This window comes from Camellia sinensis, unplaced genomic scaffold, assembly GCF_055761805.1.
Source record: "Camellia sinensis isolate YWXY unplaced genomic scaffold, ASM5576180v1 Unanchor3, whole genome shotgun sequence".
NCBI classification, from domain to species: Eukaryota; Viridiplantae; Streptophyta; class Magnoliopsida; order Ericales; family Theaceae; genus Camellia; species Camellia sinensis.
In genome coordinates, this window is record NW_028129178.1 from 1,819,481 (window position 1) to 1,845,211 (window position 25,731).

The 25,731-nt window shown below is 34.3% G+C and overlaps 1 protein-coding gene across 1 annotated transcript; it reads left to right on the forward strand.

Annotated features, from left to right (window-relative positions):
* Window positions 1–5,750: 5,750 nt before the first annotated feature.
* Window positions 5,751–25,248, forward strand: LOC145816221 (homeotic protein knotted-1-like). Its single transcript, XM_082912520.1, has 5 exons — window positions 5,751–6,724; window positions 6,799–6,921; window positions 7,081–7,216; window positions 24,067–24,320; window positions 24,439–25,248. The coding sequence occupies exons 1-5, from the start codon at window positions 6,308–6,310 to the stop codon at window positions 24,646–24,648; spliced, it is 1,140 nt and encodes a 379-aa protein (XP_082768646.1). The 5' UTR covers window positions 5,751–6,307; the 3' UTR covers window positions 24,649–25,248.
* Window positions 25,249–25,731: the final 483 nt, after the last annotated feature.

Genomic DNA, 25,731 nt, shown 5'->3' on the forward strand with positions numbered 1-25,731 from the left:
GGAACGTGAGTGGAACACGGGATTGGAAGCTAGAGCTATTGCAGAGAGGTTATCACACCAGAGTATGGGTGTAGTAGGGGAAGCAATACTCATTTCAGTGAGCAGCATGGAAATCCAACTTAACTCAGCAGCGGTATTTGCTAAAGCTCTATATTCAGCTTCAGTGGAGGAGCGAGAGACTGTGGCCTGCTTTTTGGCAGACCAAGAGACCAAATTGGACCCCAAGAAAACACAGTAACCAGTCGTTGATTTTCTATCAATAACATCTCCTGCCCAATTGGAATCGGAATACCCATGCACATCAAAAGTACTGGAGGAGAAAGACAAGCCATGAGTGATGGTGCCTTGAACATATCTAAGAATTCTCTTCACGGCAGCAAAATGTCCAATGGTAGGGGCATGCATATGTTGACAAGCCTGGTTAACAGAGAGAGACAGATCTGGTCTGGTAATGGTGAGATATTGTAAGGCACCAACAATACTTCTATAAAGAGCTGGATCAGAAAATGGTAAAGCAGCATTTGGAGGAACACTAGGCTTGACTGAAATGGGTGAAGGACAAGACTTACAAGATGACAAGCCAGCTTTAAGCAGAATTTCTTTGGCATATTTAGACTGAGATAATAGATATCCTGAGCTGGTAGGCTGGACTGAAATACCAAGAAAATAAGCGATGTCACCCAATTCCTTCATGGAGAACACGCTGTGCATCTTTGTAATGAGAGATTGAATATGAGAAGAGCTATCACCAGTGATCAAGATGTCATCGACATAAACCAACAAATAAGTGACTGAAGTGGATGTCTTTTGAATGAATAAAGAAGAATCACTCTTGCTATTAATGAAGCCTTGAGACAACAAGTATTGAGAAAATGTGGAATACCAAGCGCGTGGTGCCTGTTTCAACCCATATAATGCCTTGTGTAGTTTACATACTTGATTAGGTGAAGAAGAATCTGCAAAACCTGGAGGCTGAAGCATGAATACTTCTTCGTCAAGACGGCCATGGAGAAATGCATTGGAAATGTCTAACTGTTTAAGTGACCACTGATAGTGAAGAGCAAGACAAAGTAAGATTCGGATAGTGGGTTGCTTAGCCACTGGACTGAAAGTCTCATGAAAATCTATACCCTCTTGTTGCAGGTACCCTTTAGCAACCAATCGTGCCTTATACCTTGCAATAGTGCCATCAGAATTTCGTTTAATCTTGAAAATCCATTTACAGCCGATGGCAATTTTGTTAGATGGAAGAGACACTAAAGACCATGTATGTTGTTGTTGAAGAGCAGTCAATTCATCAAGCATAGCTTGATGCCAAACAGGAGACAGCAAAGCTTCTCTGTAAGAAGGAGGTTCAGTAGTAGTGTAGGAAATTGAGGCTGGGACAGAGGAAGCAAGCAAACAGTGAGGAGGACCAGTAGCAGTAGATTTGGATCTGGTAATCATAGGATGCTGGTTAGACTGAGAAGGAGGTAGAGGAGGTAACTCAATAGAAATAGACTGAATAGGAACTACAGGTGTGGGTAAAGAAAAAGGAGGAACTGCAGAAACTGGGACAGAAGAAACTGCAGAATCTGAGACTGCAGAATTTGGGACTGAAGTAGGAACAACAGAAACTGGGACAGAAGGAACTGCAGAATCGGGAACTGCAGAATTTGGGACTGCAGGAGCGAGAATCTGAGAACGAATAGAAGAAGAGAAAGAAGGCCAGAAAAAAGAATGAATCTCAGGTAATGTGGTTGGTAAAGATGTTGAAGAGGATTGAGAAAATATAGAAGAAGTCAGATGAGCAAAGGGAAACACGTGCTCATTAAAGACCACATGTCGAGATAGATAGACTCTACCAGTGAGTGGGTCAAGACATCGATATCCTTTAGCAAAAGGATGATAGCCCAGAAAAACACATGACACAGATTTAGGATGTAGCTTGAGAGGCTGATAAGGCTTAAGCCAAGGGAAGCATTGACAACCAAATATGCGAAAATAAGAGTAATCAGGAGTGTATTGAAAAAGCTTTTCAAATGGAGATTGATGTCCAAGCTTAGAAGAGGGAAGTCTATTAATAAGAAAAGTAGAAATAGCAACAGCATCAAACCAGTATTGTAAAGGCACAGATGCATGATGAAGAAGTGCAGTAGCAGTTTCAGTAATATGCCGATGTTTTCGCTCAGCAATACCATTCTGAGAAGGAGTGTGAGGACAAGAGTGTTGGTGAATAACACCTTGAGTACTCAAGAAGGTCTTCATTTTATTAGTAAAATATTCAGATCCACCATCAGTTCGCAGAATTTTTAATGAAGTATGAAATTGGTTTTCAATATAAGCTTTGAATTCTATGAACTTGTCACATACTTCACTTTTATAAGATAATGGAAAAAGCCAGGTAAATCGACTAAAGTCATCCACAAAAAGTAAGTAGTATTTATAACCAGATGTAGAAGAATATGGCCCCCATACATCACTATGGATAAGAGAAAGAGGAGCATTTACAGTAGTATTAGACAATTGAAATGGAAGTCTATGACTTTTAGCTATGCAACAATCAGTACAAGCAGAGTCCATTTTATTCTGGGAAACTTTCAACAATGGTTTCAGATGATTATACTTCACTAAGGAATGGCCTAATCTATTATGCCAAATAGAGGAAGAAACAGATGTCTGTGATGTAGTAAAGTAAGAATGATGGTCAGCAGGCTGCATGGATGAAGAAGGAGAGTAAAAATGGTATAGACCATTAGTACTAGAACCCTGATAAAGAATTCTCCTCGAATCCTTGTCCTGAATCACAAATTTAGAATCATCAAAGGTAATGAGACAATTATTGTCCTTAGTAAATTTGTGAACAGACAGAAGATTAGAGGAAATGGACGGTGTATGTAAAACATGATTCAAACGAAAAGAACAATGAGGTGTAGGAAGCAGTCCCTTACCAGTGTTGTGAATGGGAACTGTAGTTCCATTACCTACTGTGATTTGATCAGAACCGTGATAAGGCTGTGTGTGACTGAGATGATGAAGATCATGTGTGATATGATCTGTAGCAGCAGAGTCCAAGTACCAAGGCGTGTGAGAAGTAGCAGTTGCTGATTGAGTTGCAGCAACAAAGGCTCGGGAGTTGAACTCAGAAGGATGTTGAGAACTAGAGGAAGACTGATACTGAGAATCCATCCGATACCAACAGTCTAATGCAGAGTGACCAGAATTGCCACAAATCTGACAAGTTATAGATTGACCCCTGCTGCGAGAAAAACCTCTTTGATCAGAAAAGTTCCTTGAATTGGTGAAATTAGAGCCAGATCTACCACTACCGCGAGGATTGCCTCTAGAAGAGTGACCACCTCTATTGCCTCTGTAAGAATGTCCTCTGAAGCCAGAAGAACGACCTCTGAGATTAGCATTGAAAGAACCTCGAACTGAAGAACATGCCATAGTAGGTTCAGAAGACAGTTTCTGAAGTTTGGAGTCCATATGAACAGCTTCAGACAGAAGAAGAGCAGTCAATTCTTCCATGCGAATTGACTCTGATCTAGCTCGAATGGTAGTCTTGAAGGCATCATACTCATCAGGAAGACCATTCAAGGTAAGCAAAACAAGATCTTCATCATCTATAAATGAAGAAACAAGAGCCAATTGACTGACCAAATCTTTGATCTTGGAAAGATAATTCTCCATCGAATCTGTTTTCTTAGAAATGCTGTTTAATTTGTTCTTCAACTGATGAACATGAGATCGAGAAAGTGAAGTGAATTGCTTATGTAGAGCAGTCCAGATCTCAGCACAGCTATGAAGATGAAGAACAGAGGAATAGATTGCAGGTGACAAAGTTGCAGTAATGCAACTTAGCAGATGTGCATCGATAAGCTTCCATTGCAGGTATTCAGGATTGTCTTTCTCTGAACCAGAAGAATATGTTATTCTCAATTGTGGACATGGTATAGTTCCATCAACAAATCCAAGAAGACTAGTAGCAATGAGTATATTCTGCACTTGATTTTTCCATATCAGAAAGTTTGATGCATCAAGCTTGATAGTGATGAATGAAGAGAAGTTCGAAATCAGTAATGAGAGATTTGGAGGAAGTGAGGTTGAAGCCATGAGAGAAGATAACAAAGGAGTAGAAGGAACCATGGATCAACTCGTAAGAGAGAGCATGCTCTGATACCATGAAGAAACTAAGAACTTCTTTTATTATTTAATTTTCAGAATACACCAGAGAATGAATTACAATGCTGTATTTATAAACTTGTAAGTAGTTACTAGTTTGTTACAATGGAGTGATAGTTATAACTAAATGGATGAGGTGGAATTAACTTCGAGAAGCTTCTTTCCACAGCTGGAATAACAGAATTAGTTAGAGCATCTGTTGAAGCAACAGTGGTACTGCTAGCAGTTGAAGCATCAGTGGTATTGCTCACTTCAATAGTGTTTGGAAAGATAATTGATTTTTTTTATGATTAGATATGATATTTGTAAGAGAAAAAGTGAAATGATTATGAGATTGATGTGGTATTTCGTTTGGATTGATTTTTTTTTAATTTTGTAAAATATTTCTCTTGTAGTGAAAAAAATAAAAAAAAAAAACCAAAAAACTTAGTTGACAAACACGGCCAAAATTTTGTGTACCATAATATTTAAATTTAATGGACATGATATTCAATCGCCTGTAATTCTTCTGAACAAATACATTTTAGAATTCAGAATTTTTAACATGAGTTGCTTGGAAAATTAATGTTTTAATAAAAAAAAAATTAAAAAGTCATTATAAAAAATAATTTTATTTTCTTACATATTTGTTTTTTGTAAAAAAAATTAATATTATTGAAAAAATCAATTCATAAAAATGGTAGCTTTTTTTTTAAAATTATTTATAATCAAATTATAGTCTAGATAATTTATAGGGGATTCATGTATAGGTCTTAAAAGGTAGACTTATTATCTAATAGGTCCTGTGAGAATTTATGATATTTTTCATTAAACACTATTAAAAAGTTATTAATTATTAATTTTTAGCGACAGTTTAAAAATTTTGTTACAAAAAGTCACTAATTATAAATTTTAGCAATGGTTTAAAAAAATCACAAAAAAGATCACTAATTTTCAAATTTTAATGACAGTTTGAAAAATTCACCACAGAAAAATGTTACTAATTGTAAATTTTAGTCATAATTTATAAAAATCGTATAAAAAAAGTCACTAATTATTAGTTTTTAATGATATGCAAAAAAATTGTTACAAAAAATTATTTTAACCACAATTTTATTAAAATTTATTTTTAATGAAACTAGATAAGAATTAAGATTAATTATTAAAACCTATTAATAATTTATCCTAATTCTTCGCGTATACATTTCGACTAATCACAAATCTTAAAATTAAGGACTGGTCAAATTTTTTACACTTGAACTTCTTGCGGCTCCGTTTGGGAAGAAAAAAGTTGGACTTTTTTAGTTAAAATAGTCAATTTTTTTTTAATCTGATAAGACAAAACGTACTCATCTAATTCATAATTATTACATTCTTTTTCTTATAAAAAAATTTCAAGAAAAGCCAAAAATATTTTTCAAAAGAGACTTTTTAACCTTAAATTAAAATAGTTAAAAAAATTAGAATTATTTAAAATGGCTTAAATAAATATACTTTTTATTTTTTTAAAAAAAAATATATAAAAAAATAAAAAAATAAATTATTTTATATACACCAAACTTGGCCTCACTGACTATCAAATAACGTATAACGTCGGTCTTCCGACTGCCGGTCGTTCCACTAATACTAGCCAAATTATAATGTGTATTATTGAGAACAATATCATTTTCCTGGTATCCTTTGGTCTTTTGTGTGATTTTTAAAATATTTGTGATTTTAAAATATTGTTACTTTATTCTTCCAACAAAGAACGTCTTGTCACCCACCCAAGACACGGAACCGCTGCAGTCCCCGGCCGAGCCATCACCACCGACGCAACCTCTGCAGCACCATCCACCGTCCGATTTTCATCTAATCATGACCAACCTCCACTGTAGAAGTAACTACATATAGAAACCTCCTTGATTCGACCCCCTCAGCTCTTGAAAAATTCTCTTTTTTCACACTTTCATGTTGTTTCTATTTCAAGAAAGTCCTCACTGACTGCTCAAACAATCAATTGAACTCGGTCTTAGTTTTGGGTAATTGTTACTAGTTCTTTGGAAGTAGATGAGTAAGTAGTTTGTGTCCACATCCACTCTTTAGGGTTTCATATATTTCTTCATCCCAATTGGTGTGTTCCTAGTTTAGGGTTGTTTTAAGTCATCTGGGTTTTTGTTGAGAAATGGAGGAGTATAATAGTCAGATGAACGAGAACACAGCTTCAAGGGGTAGCTTCTTCTTGTACGGTGGTGGTCCAGTTCTTGGACCTAGCGCTTCTGTGTACGGACGAACTAGCAGTGGCTCTAATCACCAGACCCAGATGCCTATAAATACCTTTCATCTTCTTCAATCGGGTTCTAGTGATCAGTGTTATCATCAATCTGAATCCCCAATTGTCAAGACTGAAGCCGAAACTTCCCAGAAATTTCACTACCCTTCAATCATAAGAACCCACACTCACCAAAGCAGTACTGTTCATCATAATCATCAACAACAAGAAGAGAATGAGAACTCGAATGATGTTGAAGCTATCAAAGCTAAGATCATCGCTCATCCTCACTACTCTAGCCTTTTGGAAGCTTACATGGACTGTCGAAAGGTATTAAATTACCATCATACAAAATGGTTTGCCATTTCAAAGATTGACTCTCTCTCTCTCTCTCTCTAACGTAGGTGGGGGCTCCTCCGGAAGTGGTGGCGAGGCTCACGGAGGTTCGGCAAGAGTTTGAGACGAGGCAGCGAGATTCAGTGAATTGTAGAGACGATTCAAAAGACCCAGAACTCGATCAGTTCATGGTGTGACTCTTTTACTTAAATTGAATTGAATTTGTTGCTAATGGGTCTTTTGATCTTATCTTTTTGTTTTTGGGTCTCTTTATTCAAAGTCCTTTGTTGTTGGTACTGACTAGTCTTTTCGCATTCTTGTTTTTTCTTTCACTTTTCTTGGGTTTGCAGGAGGCTTATTACGACATGCTGGTGAAATATCGACAGGAGATTACAAGGCCATTACAAGAGGCTATGGAGTTCACTCAAAGGATCGAAACACAACTCAATATGCTCAACAATGGCCCTTTGCAGATCTTCACCTCTGGTACTACTTTCTCTCTCCACATTTGTATGTGTGTTCTTTTAGAGAGAGATTCAACATTTTTACATTTTTAACTGCAAATTCGATTGTTGCAGAGGTGGGTTTGGCTCGGTTTCCCTTGATAATGAAAAAAAACTGATAGTTAAAACTGTCCAGTGAGTGAGTCTCGAAGGTTCAGTACTGTCCATTTTTCTTTCATTTATTACTGTCCCATTTCTAGTGAAGAAAATTTTGACTAATATATAAAGCTATGCATTGTGTCTATATATTAATATATATAGAGAGAGAAAGATTGGGGTGTTTGTGTGTTAGGGGGCAAACCCTAATCACGATTTACGAGTGTATAGTGAAAAAGATATGATTTGGTTCCCTTATATACAATAAATTAAGTGATAAACAATGATGAGTTACACTAATCTGAAAGTAATGTATGAACATTAAACAATGATGAAACTAACCTTTGCCTCTCTTCTCTCTATTCAGTTTTAAGCTTTTATCAATTCTACATGGTTCTGAAAATCTTCCAAATTTTTTGAATTAGGTTGTGTTTTTGTTTTTATCTTTTGAAAAATGCAAAATACTCGTTTGTTGAATCGATTTCTGGAATCATTTTGAAAATAATTCAATTTTTAAAAAACTTCAAGAAATTAAAGATAAATTACATTCAACTCCCCTGAGATTTGATAAAATACAGTTAATTTTATATTTTTGGCATTTTTGTCATCAACCTCTCGCGATTTTAATTCGTATAACACTAGATTATTTTTTTATAAGTAATTAGTGAGTCGTATGGATGGAAAAATAATGTGTTGTGATTTTATTTCATATTAGTTTTGATGATTTTATCTTTACTAAAAAATGTCAAACTTGTGGGGCTAATTATAGTTTTTGTCAAACATTAGGGGAAGTAAGTGTAATTTTTCCAAAAATTTAACACTCGGTTTACAAGAGAGTTATCTTTCTCACCATTTCACATCTTTGCATTTATTTCTCACTCAACTTATAAACCAAAAAAGAAAATTTTTACTTTTATTTTGCATTTTTTTTATCATTTCTTCTCAAATCAACCCATCCCAACAGAGTAAAATATATTTTTTCAAAAGCACACCAGACATGTCTAAACTCTCACACAATGTGAATATATACGGTTATTAAAGGAGATCTATATATCTAGAGATGGACAGAATATGTGAGTATTATTGTCATTTCCTAGTTTGTCTTTCCTTTTTAGTGGAAAACAAAATTGTTTTTGGTTACTCAATCTAAAGTGGGTTAGGCCCTTGGAAAATGAACATAGGGTGCTGTTCATTTCAGTGCTACCCCATGTTGCCTGTACCGCTTTGTCAGGATTGTAGCCATATTTACTTCTTTGTGTATTATTATGGATTACACTTTGCTTTTATTTATTTATTTATTTTTTACCCCCTTATTATTATATATATATATATATTTTGTGGTGGGTAAATTATGTTTTTGTCTGTTTGCCTAATTTTATTCTTGTTTTTGTTTTTCCTATTTATACAATCAGAGACAAAGCCTGGAAGCCATATGTGATATATGTTCCAACCAATGTCATTATTATTATTATTATTAATGTTAATTTTAATATGAATGGTAATATGAATTTTTATTTTTATTTTTGGTGAGTTGATAGAATGGCAAAAGGAAAATTATTATACTCTTAAGAGTATCATGTCATTATCTATATGGTACGAAATCATAATACATTTGGTTGATAATCATTTACCTCCTAGTTTCTTAACAAAGGTGAATAGCATGTCTAATGATCCCATATGTAAATTTTTTTGCTATGTGATTTGTTTGGAGTACCACGTAAACATTAACACATCGTGCTTGGGTACTGCGAAATAATTACCTATTAGTATGAATGTTAATAGTAATGATACAATAATTCTTTCGAACTTTCAAAGGTTTTGTTATTGTTTTTAGTCGCTACAAGTTTTTGCCAAGGGAATAAGAAATTGCCTCAAATTACATACATATTTGGGGATTTATGCCTCTATACATAGATCTTGTAGAAATATGAAAGGTTAAATTTCACTTTACCTTGTGGTTTGCTTATGGGCGTATGACCCTCTATCATTTGAAAAAAGCACATTATTTCCATGTGATTTGTGAACTGAAGTACACCGTCGGAGTTGTTAACAACTTAAATGAAAAGACTACTAAGGTACATAAGTAACCTCATTGTACAAATCAGACATTTTTTTCATTTTTTTGGGAGATGAAATTTACTTTAACCCTTGTGCTCTAACATTAGCAAATGAGCACATAACCCTTTTGACCTGGCGTTTTGTTTCATACTTGTTGTTAATGCACAAACCATAAGGGGGTTATGTGCTTATTTCCAAATGACAGGGATAAATCACAATGGTGTCAAGTGAAGTTCGCCGAATATAAAATTGAATAAGATAAAATAATCAAATATATATATATATATATATATGAAGAGAAAACACATGAAGTTTACATGGTTCAGTCATGATAACTTGCGTCCATGCGAGAAAATCACTAGCACTATTTTTACTCATGAATACAACCATATTTATAGACCTATTGAAAAAATTATTTGGATATCTAATGATTATATCCTTACTAATTAACCTCTAGAGTGAATCTTATCTCTAACTCAAGATGAGCATGGATCATACGCAAATGCTCATCAGTTTTCCCCCTCTTATAAATGTTCTATCTCTTTCTTGTTCTTGTTCTTTATGTATTTACAGGGGATACAAAATAAACAAACTCTATATTGAGAAATCAACTTCTCTTAAGATTGCACAAATGGACGTATAATACAATAGTAAATCTTTCACCACGTTGTTGAGTTCAATTCATGGGGAAAATGACTATTGGTAAGTGCATTGCTCTCTTTCAGTATGTAATGAAAGAAGTCTACTACAATAGTTGAAAACGTGATTTAATACTCCTGATAGCAAAATTGGCATTAAAAGTCGCAACATGCTTGATAGCACAAACAAGTTTGTGACGAGAAACAAAAACAAATAAAGATTGATTGAGAACTCCGAAAAATAGATTACAATTATTATTATTATTTATTTATTTTTATCTTTGTAACTAATGAGACAAAAAGAAGGTTGCAAAGGAGAATTGACACTAGGTATGATTGATTTGCTTTGATTTGAAACCATGTAGAAATATAAAGGGTAAATTACAAGTACAACCCCTGAGGATTAAAATACTGATTTTCCTCTCACCTTTGAGAAATTACGTCTCACAACTTGAGGTTTCCGATCGCATAACAAATGGCTCCTTACATTAATCAACTGTTAAGTCAAATTAACAAAGTGTATGATGTATGCAACAAATATTTTTTTTTAGAAACACTTATATTAATCTTTATGAAGGTAAACACTTTATTTTCTTTTTTCTTATTGCACCTTCCTTATCTGCAATTTTCTCTCAATTAGTAACACCGTTTTGCCCAACTATATGGCACCACCCTCCCACTCTCGATCAGCACCACCGTCATTGTTGCCTACAAACATTTGGTGCGTCACTGAGGAGGGTTGGTGAATATTGTCGTGTAGAGAGAAGGCTTTGGTGGTGGGTGTGTGAAAATGAGGGTAGTATGATAGTATCATTTTGGTATTAGAGGGTATTTGGGTAATTTTATCATATTTTGTTTGGTTAGTTTTTCTACAAGGGGGTATTTTTAATTTTTAGAATGTGAGAGGTTTGTATTTTTTACAAACCTTGGGGTTGTATTTGTAATTTACCCAAATATAAAAATGAATAATATATAATAATCAAGAAAGAAGGATGTAAAGGGAATGTGAAGTTTATGTGCTTCGCCCATAAATAAGAAACAAGGATATTTAAAGAGAGAACATGTGAAGGATAAATGGTTCGACCATGATTATTTACATAAGAGAAGATCACTACCACTATATTTACTTAGTCAAATGAATACATGTGAATACGATTATACTTATAAACTTTAGGGATAGAGATAGGTTTGTTTGGATATCTAATATCTTTTAGGGCAAATTACGATGGTAGTCCTATACTTTACTCCTTGTACCGTTTTAGTCTCTATACTTTCAATTGGCTCGATTTTGACCTTGAATTTATAATTTTGTCTCAATTTGGTCCAATTGATTTCAATTCTTAGCATTTTTTATAGAAAATATGCACATAAGTGTCACGTGTTATATTTTGAAGAGCAAAATTATGAAATGACTCAACTTAGTTAGTTAACCTAAACCAATTTAGTGACAACTTTCCTTAAAAGACACTAATGATATTATTTATTGAACCAAATTGAAATAAAATCTAAAATTAAGGGTTAAAATTGAGCCAATTGAAAATGTAGGGACCAAAATGACACAAGGGATAAAGTATAGGGACCATCGGTGTAATTTGTCCTATCTTTTATTAATTATCCTTATATATTAATCTTTAGAGATAAATTTAGTATTGTGAATTTTATTTCCAACAAACCTGCACACCCACGGCCATACTAGGCAGAATTTGCTTTTCTTGTAAAGCATATCTAAATATTCATTTTTGGTTTGGGGGATACTTGGAATTGACACATGCTTTCTTAGTCCTACCTGGTTGGTTGGTTGGTGCATTCTAGCATCAATTGTGTTTCCAACAAGGCATGAATTAGCGATAGATTTAGTCTTTATTTCTATCCAGTTAAATCCTTAAAATTATTCTTCAATTAAATGCTTTCATATTCTACTCTCAAGTTGACTGATGCTTATGTTGTTTTTGCTAGTTTGTATCTTCTCATTTTGAAATTCAACAATTTCTTATTTCCATGTGAGTCAATTTTAGAAAAATTGTTAATTAACATAAATTAGATTTATTTGATATTTTCAGTTTAAAATGACGCCGTACCTATAGTTACTTCGTTCATAGCTTTATCAAAGAGATTTAAATTTCTCTTGATATATAAATTTAAAGAGTCTTACATATTAGTCTCGTTTTCATGTTCGATATTCATGGTATGGAAATATTGATATTGTTGTTCTATTCTTTCCTCTTCATTTGTTTTTGAATTGATTATAGTTTTACGAAGTAGCAGATATGTATAATGTTAGTATATTTTAACTAGTTGTGATAAATGTTAATGAATGACACAAAAAACACACGATAGAGAAAAGCCACAAATCAAAATTATTCTAACTTAAACATATACTAATTCACATAATTGTTTTCTTATCATTTGGAAAAGAAAAAAAAAGATAGAAGTGATATTTTTTTCCCTCATAATTGAGATATGTTATGACTTGAAGATACAATAAAGACTTCAACTCATTGATTAATTTTTTTATACAATATCTAACAACTATGTTCAATTGTGTAATTTCAGTAGTTTGTATGATCTAATCATCCTAATTGTTTTGATGTAGGGTGACAATCTTGAATCTGTCAATTCAGTTATGAATATCAAAAGCAAAATTCTTTTGATGTAGCATAGTGGATAATATTTTTCCTTATCGTTATATCTATTATGAGTTTAAATTGATGTACATTACCCACACAAGGTCTATTTGCATACGAAATTATTCCCAAATTGTGCAATGTTTTAACTTGGTATCAGAAGCCTTTTTTATTTAGTCATGGCCTGCATCAACAATCTTTCTCCTTTCTCCACTTCCAACCTGCTCAACCCAGTGTTTTTTAAGGAGAAAAGCGAACCGAGGCGACAAGGTCTCCTAGCGCCCAAGTGCGAGGTGAGGGCTTCATCGAATCGAGGCGACCACAAACGATATTTTTTTAAAATAAATAGTATAGACAAAAATATAAATATTTTCAAGAACCATCATGCATTTATCATTCCAAATACTAAATATCCATAAACAACAGAAAATATCCAACAAAGACAAATACAATCTAACAATCCAAAGGTTCTAAATAATTGAAATTTTTTCATTAATTCTAACCAACCAAGCAATTGAAATTTTTTCATTAAATAATTGAAATTTTTTAGCAAAATAATTAAAAATTTTCAGAAAAATTAATTGAAATTTTTCAATAAATAATTGAAATTCTTCAACAAAATAATTGAAAATTTTTCAGTAAATAATTGAAATTTTTTAGCAAAAATAATTGAAATTTTTTCAACAAAATAATTATATAATTAACACAGAAAAATAATTGTAAAATAACACAAAAAAAATAATTAAAAAAAAGAAAGAAGACAAGGAGAGAAAAATTAATAGAGTAGAGTTAACAAAATAATTAATAGAACCAGGAGAGAGAGAGAGAAAGGAAGGAAGAAGAGAGTATACAGAGTATAATTTTTCAAAGCAACAAAGTAAAAAAAAATAAAAATAAAAAATTAAATAAATAAATAAATTTAAAAAAAAAAATAAATAAAAGGTCTGCCTACAGAGTATAATTTTTCAGATTAGAGTGAAAAAAAAAAAGATGAAGAAAGGAAGAAGAGACGAAAGGAAGAAGAAGAAAAGAAGAAAAGAAGACGAAGACGAAGACACAGCAGTAGGAGGAGAAGAAAGGAAGAAGAAGAAGAGAGGAAGAAGAAAGAAGAAAGGAAGGTACTCACCTTTGTCTGAAGAAGGAAGAAGCAGCCGCAGGTAGTCAGTCAGTTAGTCGTTCGAAGCAAATGTCGACTGAGAGGAAGTCGACTTAGGGTTTTGACTGAGGGAAGTCGATATATGAAGAAGAAAGGAATCACAAAGTGCATCGCATGTCCATGATTAGCACAAAAGTCATCCAAATGAAGGGCCCAGATCTGTCGAACTGAAATCAGACCGAAATTAATGAAGTGTCGCTTCGAATCGCCTCTCGCTTCGTCACCTAAGCCTTGCCTCATGTGCTTCGACTTCACCTCACTGTTTCGCCTCGCCTCAGTGAGTCTGAAGCACTACATTGTCACCTCGCCTCGCTTAGCGCTTAGGCGAGCGCTTACTCACGCCTTTGATAACACTGGCTCAACCCATCTTCTGCTCCTTTCTCTCCTCTTCCCCTACAACAACACATCACTTCTTGTCCATCAAACTTACCAATACCAACTATCTATATTAGAAGACTCAATTGCTACCTTATCTGCGTAGCTAATATCTGATTAGCTTCATTGATGGTTTTCACCCTTGTTCTCCCCGCACCATTGAATAGGACAATGTTCAAGTTCTGAACCCATCTTTTGTAACTTGGACCGGCCAAGATCAGCTTCTCATGAGTCTTCTCATTGCCTCGCTGTCAGAGGATATTCTTCCTTTGGTTGTTAGCCTTATGTTCTCTTATGACATCTATACTACCTGTGCTGCTACATTGGCTTTTATTACACAAGAATTCCATAGTTACATATGCAACTTCATATCATCAAACAAGGAGATTTCCTTCCACAATTTTTTGCATAGGGCAAAGAATTTGTCTGATGTACTCATCAATGGTCGCACTCTCTCTCCTAGATTTCCCCGTTTGGCAACTCGTCCATTGCCTATTCCCTATGTCGACCTACATAGCCTCCTCCTAAACCGTGAGTTCATTCATTTGGATGCTTTCTCATGAGTCTTCTCATTGCCTCGCTGTCTGAGGATAGTCTTCCTTTGGTTGTCAGCCTTTTGTTCTCTTATGACATCTATACTACCCGTGTTGCATGCTATTGCATTGGCTTCTCACTCTTACACAATAATTCCATGGTTGTGTGTGCAACTTCAAATCATCAAACAAGGAGATTTCTCTACACAATCTTTGCATAGGGCAAAGAATTTGTCTGATGAACTCATCACTTGTCACACTCTCTCTCCCAGATTTCACCCGTTTGACAACTCGTCCATTGCCTATTCCCTATGTCGAACTACATAGCCTCCTCCTAAGCCATGAGTTCATTCATTTTGATGCTCTCTCTTTCATTACTATTCTGGTACCAGCTAATGTCTCCTCTCAAACACGTGTTGCATTGCGTATCTTTTCTTCTTTTTGTGTTGGTTGTCATGGCATTGGCCGAGGCTGAGGTCGTGGTTGACACAATGGAGTTCAGTTTTCTGACTCCCAGTTTGTCATCTCTTTTACCGTTGATTCTTGTTCACACACTTGGTGTCAAATTTGCAATGATCTGGCCACCGCACTGTTGCCATGTGTTATCATCACTATAGATTTACAACTCCTCCTATGGGCTTTGTTCCCTCCTATGCTGCTTATCTTCTTCACTCTCCGAATGGTTTCCAGATACTAATGCCACTCATTATGCTACTTTAGATCTTGCCAACTTAATTCACCATGATGATAAAGGTGGCATTGATCAATTTTGTGTTGGCAACGGTAAGGATTTACCCTATTCTAATTTGGCTCCATGACTCTTCAAAAACTTTTCTTTTTAGTCGTTCAATATCTTTCATGTTCCTCCTTTCCTAATGAAATCTTTACTTTTTGTTTACTAGTTTAGTGAAGATGATGGCATGTTTTTTAAATCTCGTCATCCCCATTATTATTATTATTATTATTATTATTATTAGGTAACTAAGAGAATTCTGCTTTGTGGGTCGAATGAATCTTTCCTTTATAAGCTTTCCACATCCTATGCTATCTGTCTTATAGTCTCTCCTTCATTTGCTCATCTATTTGAAAATGTGGACTCTACATGCTAGCTCTTTGGCTCGGTCATCTTCATCGCCTTTTCCTTCGTCAAATCATTCTTGCCAATAAATTGTTCGAACAATAAATTGTTCGATATCATGTCCAAGGAAATAGACTTGTGGTCATCCTGCAAGCAATGTACCGTTTGCCTTCTCGTCAACGGAATCACAAATACAAGGCCCTCGTTGATACTACCGTTGAATTGTTTTGCGTTCAATCACTATTATTTGAGCTCGGTATCTTTCCCTCATGCTTTGACCTTTGGTGTGACAATGAGGGTGCGATCTCACTACAAATCTAATTTTTAATGCGCATACAAGGCATGTGGAAATTGATTTTCACTTTGTTTGTGAAAAGGTGGACCACAAGGATTTAGTTGTACCCTTTATCTCTTTGAAGGACCAAATCGCTGACATCTTGGCTAAGGGACTTGCCTCTCCTAGTTTCTTTCTAAGAAGCAAGCTAATGCTTTGTTCGAGAGAACCTTTAACTTGATCGGGGTACATTGGATAATATCTTCCCTTATCTTCTTCTTCTTCTTCTTCTAATTTTTTTTTTAAATTTTTTATTTATTTATTTTTTCGAGTTTAAATTGTTGTAACATTTTGAATTACTAACTGATGTACCTATGTTGCACGGACACGGACACGTGACACGACACGGACACGATATGGACACGCGACACGCAAATTTTCGAAAAATAGGGGACACAACACGCTGGAGACACGTTCAATATATATAATTAAATTTATTATAATGTGTCATAAAATTATAAAAAAAAAACCATAGAAAGGTAATAAAAAATACCGCCCGTAATAGCCATTGTTCCATAATTAAAAATTAATTCTTATAATAAAATTAATAAACATATATTATTAATATTAACAAAATTAATCAACAAAATATATATATACACTAAAATAAGAGAGGCAGAGTGAGAGAAAAGAAAATATAAATGAATTCAGAAAAAGAAAAAAGAAAAGAAAAGAGGGACAGATAAATTACACTAAAAACTGACCCTATAAAAGAAAAAAAAAATTAGATAAAAGAAAAGAAACGAAGAGGTCAAAGCAGATCAGAAAAGGGGGAGAGAGAGAGAGAGTGACTGAGAGCGATTGAGAGAGACGAGAGAGAAGATCGGAGAAGACGAAGAAGAAGAAGAAGAAGAAGAAGAAGAATGAAGAAGAGCAGCGAAGTTGTACCTTAGATAACAGACCACCGACGACCGACCACCAAGGAACGACCACCCACAAGTGACCAGGTGTTCTCTCTGTTCTCTCTCTTTTGCTCTCTCTGTCGATCAACGAGCATTAGATTACGTATTTTGTTTTTGTTTTTTACAAATTGACCCCACAGAAGTGTCATTAATTATGAATTTTACCCCGAACGTGTTCCAAACGTATCTGTCATGTTCGGTTGCAAAAAAATCAAAAAAAAATTCGGACACCTTCTGCGACGTAACGGACACGTGTCAACTGCGTGTCCGACGCATGTTCGCGTCCGACACGTGTCCGACACTGATACGCAGCCTTCGGAGAGGTGTCGATGCTTCATAGTGATGTACACTTATATATCAAATAACAACTCCATTTGGTACAATGTTTTGAAACTTGAACTATTGACAAAACCGGAAAAAGAATCGGGCCAAGAGTCACTGATTCAACAGTCGAGTCAAGTAGAATCAGACCATAATATCATAATTACCTCATAAACATATTACAAAGGGTGCTCAATCCAACAACCCAAATTTGATTTTTTTTGTCCAAAAGTCCATGCACTTAACTATCAAGTGCATAACGACATGTTCCTACGAAATGACCAAACTATCCGTATTTGTCATCTATATATTTTCCATCTTTCTCTGTGCAAAAGAAATAGGTATGTGTATCTAGCGAGAGAAAGAATAGAGTCAGAACCCAGAAATCCTTCTCTCTACTTGTTAACTTTTCTCTCACCTCTCTTTTATCTATCTTATTTTCTCTTATTTGTTTAAATTTTCCCCCCTTTTCTTCCCTCGTCTATTTAAATTTTTGTAACTTATAAAAATTTAACTTATCTATTCAAAATATAATCATTGCATCCTCTATCTTCAAATCATCATTACTCAACTCACCCACTATCTGTTCCTCTCTCTTGTTCTCTAGCTTTCACAATAGTCTCTCTCTCTCTAGCTCATTTGTTTAGGTTCACAAGCTCATCTTGTTGTAGTAACAACCCCAACTCTTCCTCACCACTCATCTCCCTGCTGCACTTGTTGTCTTCACCTCCATCTCCATCGACCAATCATTCCTACATCTCTTCCTCCATCTCCTCACCTTGTAAATTAACAAACTCTTTTCGATGCCCCTATTTTGTTGGAGACATCCTTGGTGTTGGAGACAATCTTTGTGTTAAACCCAAATCCTCCGTAAAATGTGTCTGCAAACTCTAGGGATGTTTAAAGTTAAGCATTAAATATATATTTAAGGTCAGATTTTTGACTTGGTGAAAAATCCAAATTTGACAACATCAGAGAAGAGAAGAGCCATCTACGGAGACTTCACGCGAAAGGTGTCCTGTGGAAGCACCTCGGTGGTGGTATTCCAACTGAGTCATGGCGGGGACGGGAATTGTGCAGAAGTTGATGGGATCGACTGCTCTAATGAGTACAATCGAAGATAGAGGTGCGGTGGTGGAGGTGGGAGGAGAGATGGTGAACCAGAAGAAGATGGCCAAACCCAGTTGAACCTCCATGATTTCAGAGAGCTTTAACTAGCTTGATCGTGAAATCCTGCGATTGCTTCAAGCTTCAATGGTAAGTTCTTGCGATCGCTTCAAGCTCTCTGCTAGAAATTCATGGCTTGGAAGGAGGATTAGAGGTCGAGTCTTTGTCTGGAGTATTATTATTGTTCGTCGGAGCTTTGTTTGCATTGACGACGGAGGAAATCGAATTTCTAGAATAATCGTCACTTCTTGGAAGCTTCATGATCTTTGTCTCGACCTCGTTGCAACTCGAATCAAACGAAACCATTTCAACGTTGAGATCCAAAATCTCTCTTTCTCTTTCTAAGTTTGTAGTTTGTGATAGTGATCTTCAATTACAGAAGTAGGATGTTAGAGTGATTTGAAGCTTTCAGAGAGCATTGATATATTAGAGTTGAGGAAACGCAATCATATGATGATTACAGTAATGTGAATATAGATTAGAGAATCAGAGTTCAATGAATGAGAAGTTGCTCTAAGAGAGAGAGAGAGAGAGAGAGAGAGAGAGAGAGAGAAGTGGATTTGTGCAGAGAGAAACAAGTAGAAAGAGAGACGAGGAAGATAGAGTAGGTTTGAATATATAGTGGTTTGTGGAGACTTGAGTAGGTAAGAAAAAAAAATAGGTTAAAAAAATTTAACAAATAATTTTTTTTTGAACAGATAGGTTAAAAAAATTCAACAAATAAAAAAAATATTTGAATAGTTAGGTTAAAAAATAAAAGGGCAAAATTGGAATTAAAATGTCCTCCAAAACAACAAAATATATATTTTTTTTTTTTTGAACAAATAAAAATGTACTTCTCACCGCAATATTTTACAAAGTGTGTACTTTTCACCATCAGAGTTCAATGAATGAGAAGTTGCTCTGAGAGAGAGAGAGAGAGAGAGAGAGAGAGAGAAGTGGATTTGTGCAGAGAGAAACAAGTAGAAAGAGAGACGAGGAAGATAGAGTAGGTTTGAATATATAGTGGTTTGTGGAGACTTGAGTAGGTAAGAAAAAAAAATAGGTTAAAAAAATTTAACAAATAATTTTTTTTTGAACAGATAGGTTAAAAAAATTCAACAAATAAAAAAAATATTTGAATAGTTAGGTTAAAAAATAAAAGGGCAAAATTGGAATTAAAATGTCCTCCAAAACAACAAAATATATTCTTTTTTTTTTTTTTGAACAAATAAAAATGTACTTCTCACCGCAATATTTTACAAAGTGTGTACTTTTCACCAAAGAAATTATCCAGTGGACCTAATGCCTCAAGCAATCCTCAAATTGGATTTATCACCATTTTTTTCTATTACAAATCATACTTAAATAAAAAAATATAGATATTAAGACACTTATTTAATTTATCTTTATATTGTCACACATACACACACACACATATTCACTCAAATATGTTTACCAAATATTTTTAAGTACATAGCTTACCAAAATATATATATATATATATATATATATATTTATATGTATATACATATATAATTAAATTGATTGTTTGTAAAAATAAGTAATTATACTTTGTATTTGAAAGAAATTGTAATGATTCATAATAAATAATATATTGTTACTAAACAATTACAAAGTGAAGAGTTAAGTAGTGGTAATACTAGGTACTTGGTTTAGTGTTAAGGTCTCCATCATTACACAATTTTACGTTGTTTGGAGACTCAACTTGAGGACGCTTTGCAGTTCTAACGGTTTCATAAAAATAAGTCAATTTTCTATCTGAAATGGATTTGATGGTTTATTTGGACTGGGACCTAAACTACTCAACAAGACAACTGGTTGAACCTGAGAAATCAACATGCATGAGGCGTCAAGATTATTTGAAGATATATATATATATATATATATATATTTTTGAATTGTAGCTGGTTCAACTGTGGTTTTACTGGTTTCATAAAAGAAAGTAGGTTTTCTATTTCAGACAGGTTTGGTGGTTTGGTTAACTTGTGGTGAATGTTAATACTAGGTACTTGATTTGGTGTTAAGGTCTCCATCATTACACAATTTTACATTATTTGGCGAATCAACTTGAGGAGGCTTTGCAGTTCTAACTGGTTTCATAAAAATAAGTCGATTTTCTATCTGAAATGGATTTGATGGTTTATTTGAACTGGAACCAAAACTACTTGACAAGACAATGGTTGAACCTGGTAAATCAACATGCTGAGGCATCAAGACTTTTTGAACAATATTTTTTTTGGAACTGTATCTGGTTCAACTGCGGTTTTTTACCGGTTTCATAAATGTAAGCCAGTTTTCTATTGCAGACAGGTTTGGTGGTTTATTCAAACTAGAACCTAAATTGATTGATGAGTCAACCGGTTAAATCAGCCAGTCTGGTAAAGTTTAGTTCTGAGAACATTGATCTTGTAACCAAAATGTTAATAAATAATAGGAGACCCACACAATTTCCATGTGCATAAGAAATTATTCGAAGCTCTGCAGTGTGTGTTTTAATTTAGCAGAAGTGTGGAACGGAGAAAGATAAGAGTAACAATATTGAATTTGTTGATTTAAGAACGAATATCAAAAGCAAAATCTACTTTAAACCCATGGATTCTAGAAGAATACTTGGAGTAAAAACCTTAATAGTTGGTTGGTTTGTGCAAAATGCCCAAAGTTGGAAGAAAAGAGAGATGATCTTGAATTTTTTTTTTTTTTTGATTGGGGATGACCTTGAATTTTATTAACCCAAAGCTATTGATCCATACAAGGCTTGCATTTATAATAAACTAAATTTAATTTACTTTGAATAAAAATCTAATAAAATAAGGAAAGTTAAAAATATGAATTAGGAAACTGAATAATTCTAGGCTACTCTACGCTAAAATAAAAATATTCCTAATCAACTACTAATTCTAAAATAATAAAAATATATATATAGAATTTTGAAGGGTAAATTACACCCTGGTCCCTCTAGTTTGAGTGAAATTTCATTTTGAAGGGTTATTCAAATTAAAACTACGGGACTAAAGTGATACTTCATTTAAACTACAAGGACTATGATGTAATTACCAAATTTTGAAATCTCATCTACACCATACTCTACCCACAACAAGCCTACCCGATTCAGTATTATGTATTTGGAAGGCATTAATCCAAGTGATTGGAGTGGTGATAGGTTGAGATATTCAGCCTAGATTAGGTATATTCCAAATATGTATTGCCTTTCCTGGCCTTTTGGCTAGGGTGTGGTGGGGGAGGAAAATATATATTGTTATAGTTTTATCAAAAATGAAAATGTATCCTATTCTGCGGATGGCTTCTGCTTCCCACTGTGGCCATCTCTTAAGTTGTCCTAAAACTTTCATTACTTAAATTAAATCAGAGAAGCCTTTATGAAACACAGTCTAAAACTTATTCTGCACTTTCAGATTATAAAGGTTTTTGGAACAAAGATTAATGAAAAAAAGGAGAAAGTAGAAACATGAGTTTGAGTATGACTTTTTTTTTTTTTTTTTTGATAAGCAAAGAGAATTTTATTGATGAAGAAAGCAGAACAAGCATAAAACATACATCAATAAAGAGGGAAGTGCAAAAGCATCACCGCTAGCCTTAACCATCCCAACTAGGTTGGCACCGCAAAGGAAGCAAAATCATCTTTGAGTATGACTTAACTGCAAATTTCAGGCATTTCTTTCAAAATTATGATAATTTCTATTGTTATGAGATTACATGAAGTAGTAGTTACAGTAAATTTGACAAAATCCAAGTGTTTAGTTCATACAAACTTGTGGTTGATCAGCTGGGGAAAGAACTCTGAAAATTAGTGTTTAATTAATGGTTATGTCTGTAAGTTGTGCCCAAGTGACCATCAATTCATGGCACCATTATACCTACTCTTTTTTATTTTATTTTATATTTTTTTTTATAAATAATTTGTTCCATGTAAATTATGTTAATCATCCCATCTAAAAAATTTATGTTAATTGTAATATTTGTGGAAGAGATGGAGGATGGAAGGAAAGCAGGAAGGAGAATTTTCTTGTGAATATCAGAGAGAGAGTATGCTTTTGGATACTGGTACATAATCGAGCATGTCTCCTCATCTTTTAGCTTTGCCTCAACTTCTCACTATATATGTACTTCAAGACCAAGGGAATTTACAATCCCCTCAAATGAGGTGGCAAGCAAAATTTAAAAAGTTGACCCACACTCCAATTGGTATAGAACTTGTATTATGTCTTGCCACCTCATTTGTGGAGATTGTGGGGGAAGAAATTGTGTGGATGAAATGAAACATTATTCATATTTTTATGCATTGTTAAATTGTAAGCCTGCAGTGCCTTGTACAATGTCACCTTGTTCTCACATGCAGAAACATCATCTTTGAAGGAGACTATTTTTTCTATTTCTTTTTAATGTGGTTTTCTTTGGTAAGTGCATACAAGTTGTATAGTGCTTTTTCATCCTAATGGCTGATAAAACTTTCCTATTTTAATTATATGTTCATGAAGCAGCAAAAAAACTCAAGTTTTTTTTATTTAATCCCACCCACCCATACATTCAAGGTGTTACAAATACATATTTTGATTAATGGGTATAACTGAGACGTGGATTTTTGAGAGGTGGATGGTTAGGGTTGAGTGGGAAAAAGAAAAAGAAACTCTACTACTATTTTAGTTCATGGTAAGAGGGGAGGAGGTTGCACTGGTTGGGTATCTCACATTTGCTGCTGCTGAATTAACTCCCGTGCCACATTCCTATTGAAGTGAAAGCTTTAAAAGTTTTTTTCGGAAAATTTGACTTTGGGAGTATGTAATTGTAAACCATTACAAATAAGAAACAAAAGAAAGGGATGGTATTGATACCTGGCAATGTTCATAGTTGCTGGTCTAGTAGACACATTACTTGTTTACAGTTTATGCATGGGCTGGGAAAGTATATTATATCTAATTTTATATTAGAGATCATCTCTAACAGATTAACTACCTTCGAGCTGACAGAAATTACAGCTATCACTAACTGAAACATTTACAAACATCTCTGTTATTAGATTAGTTACACATGGATACACCAAGTTACTGCTGCTGTATTGATCATGTAATGCTGTTGATCTTGAGCTAGACATTGATCAAACACTTATGCAGCTGTAGCTGCTGTTGTTGCTGAACCTGCTTAGGCATGTTACTCTTATCAGTAATGTACAGGTTGAGTTGTGTTTCTTATTTATGAACATTGATGATTAGGAAAGCAGGACCCTTTTTTGCTTTTGGATTCATTTAAGAGGAAAAACAAGTAAATAGAGAAAGAAAAAAGGAGCAGGCTATGATTCCCTTTCATTGAATTATTTTGTGTGATTGTTTTTATTATGCAAGTGCATAAAGAATCTATGATGAATGTGCCAAAATTGCTATCAAGACAGAGTTGTGTGGTTAGGCAATCACTGCTTAATTAGGGCCGGTAGATGTTTAAATATTGTTTGTCAGGAAATAATATTTTTTGATGCTGCATTCTTTTGCTTCGGAGTTCATTTTTTTGTTAATGCTTTTCCAATCAATATGCACAGATGAAAAATGTGAGGGTGTTGGTTCATCTGAAGAGGATCAAGACAATAGTGGTGGAGAAACAGAACCGCCAGAGATTGACCCACGTGCTGAAGATCGGGAACTTAAGCACCACCTGTTGAGGAAGTACAGTGGTTATTTGAGTAGTCTCAAGCAAGAACTATCCAAGAAAAAGAAGAAAGGGAAGCTACCCAAAGATGCCCGGCAAAAGCTACTCAATTGGTGGGAGTTACACTACAAATGGCCATACCCATCAGTACGTGCATCCTCTTCAGCCTATATTCTCAAGCTTTTCTTATGAAATTAACATAGCATTCTAAGATAAAGATTGTATTCTTGAGTTATTAAGACAGATTGTTGTGATAATCACACAGGAGAGCGAGAAGGTGGCCTTGGCTGAATCAACAGGTTTGGACCAGAAACAAATTAATAACTGGTTCATCAACCAAAGGAAACGACACTGGAAACCTTCTGAAGATATGCAATTTATGGTTATGGATGGACTCCATCCTCAGAATGCAGCTCTTTACGTTGAAGGACACTACATGGGTGAAGGCCAAGGTCCTTACAGACTAGGGCCATGAGAAACAAGAAAATGCTATTCATAAACGATTTTTTTACTTCATTTTTTTACCAATAGACACAATGGTAGTGTGTCGCACGAATATTCTATTATGCGTGTCTCATTACATTTGTGTCTAATGTTAAGAAAATTTGGTAAGAAATTCATTTATGTATAATAGTATTACTTGTGAGGAAATAATCAGAACCAAAGATTTTGAGCGATGGCTCGTGCAGGGACACCATATTGGTTTAGTCATTACTAGGCTTCGGCAGGGAATCTGTTAACTAATGTCATGTGATTGTTATTGCAAGAGTTGGGTAATGTCTCAAAGCCCAATCTATTATATAGTTTATAGGAAATGCATTACCTTATAACAATGTTTAGTGTATGTGTACAAGTCTTTTAGAATATTTTCATTGTGCTTTGTAAGTTGGAATGTTTCCTATTGTTGCTTGATCTGTCAGAAGATCTGGAGTGTTATACTTTGCTGTGTGCCTGGTGTATGTAACCATATTAAGTATTGAGTCGTGTTCATGCAATAACTTGCACATGTAATGTCCTTGGGGCATGTACTACTTTGTTCAATTGTATATGGTGAGAAGAATAGCCATTATGATGTGGAGTCCTGATTATTAGTCTGTCTCACACACATTTCAATAGTTGGATTGGGGAGGATCGCATTATTTTATCGTCTCGAGACAGATTTATATAATGTGACATGATGGGATAAGTTAACAATAATAGTTTGTGATTAGGATGCGATAGACTAATCTAAATTTAAAAAGGTCTAGGTACTTGAGAGTGCTCAACACTATAAATGTGCATCTATCTAGGGTTTGTATTAACAGAATACAACACCCCCCCCCCCCCCTCCCAAATTGGACAGAATTTGCACGTGTTTATAATTTTGCGTTGTTGGATTTCATAGACTTTTAAAAAGCATAATCCATGTTAGGTGCTGCTTATAGTTTTATTTTTAAAAGCAAAGACTTTATCCATGTTAGGTGCTGCTTATAGTTTTATTTTTATTTTGGGAATCTAGGCCGCATTGTTTAGTTTAGTTTTTGTTTAATAATAAATAATTTAAATGAGTTGATGATTT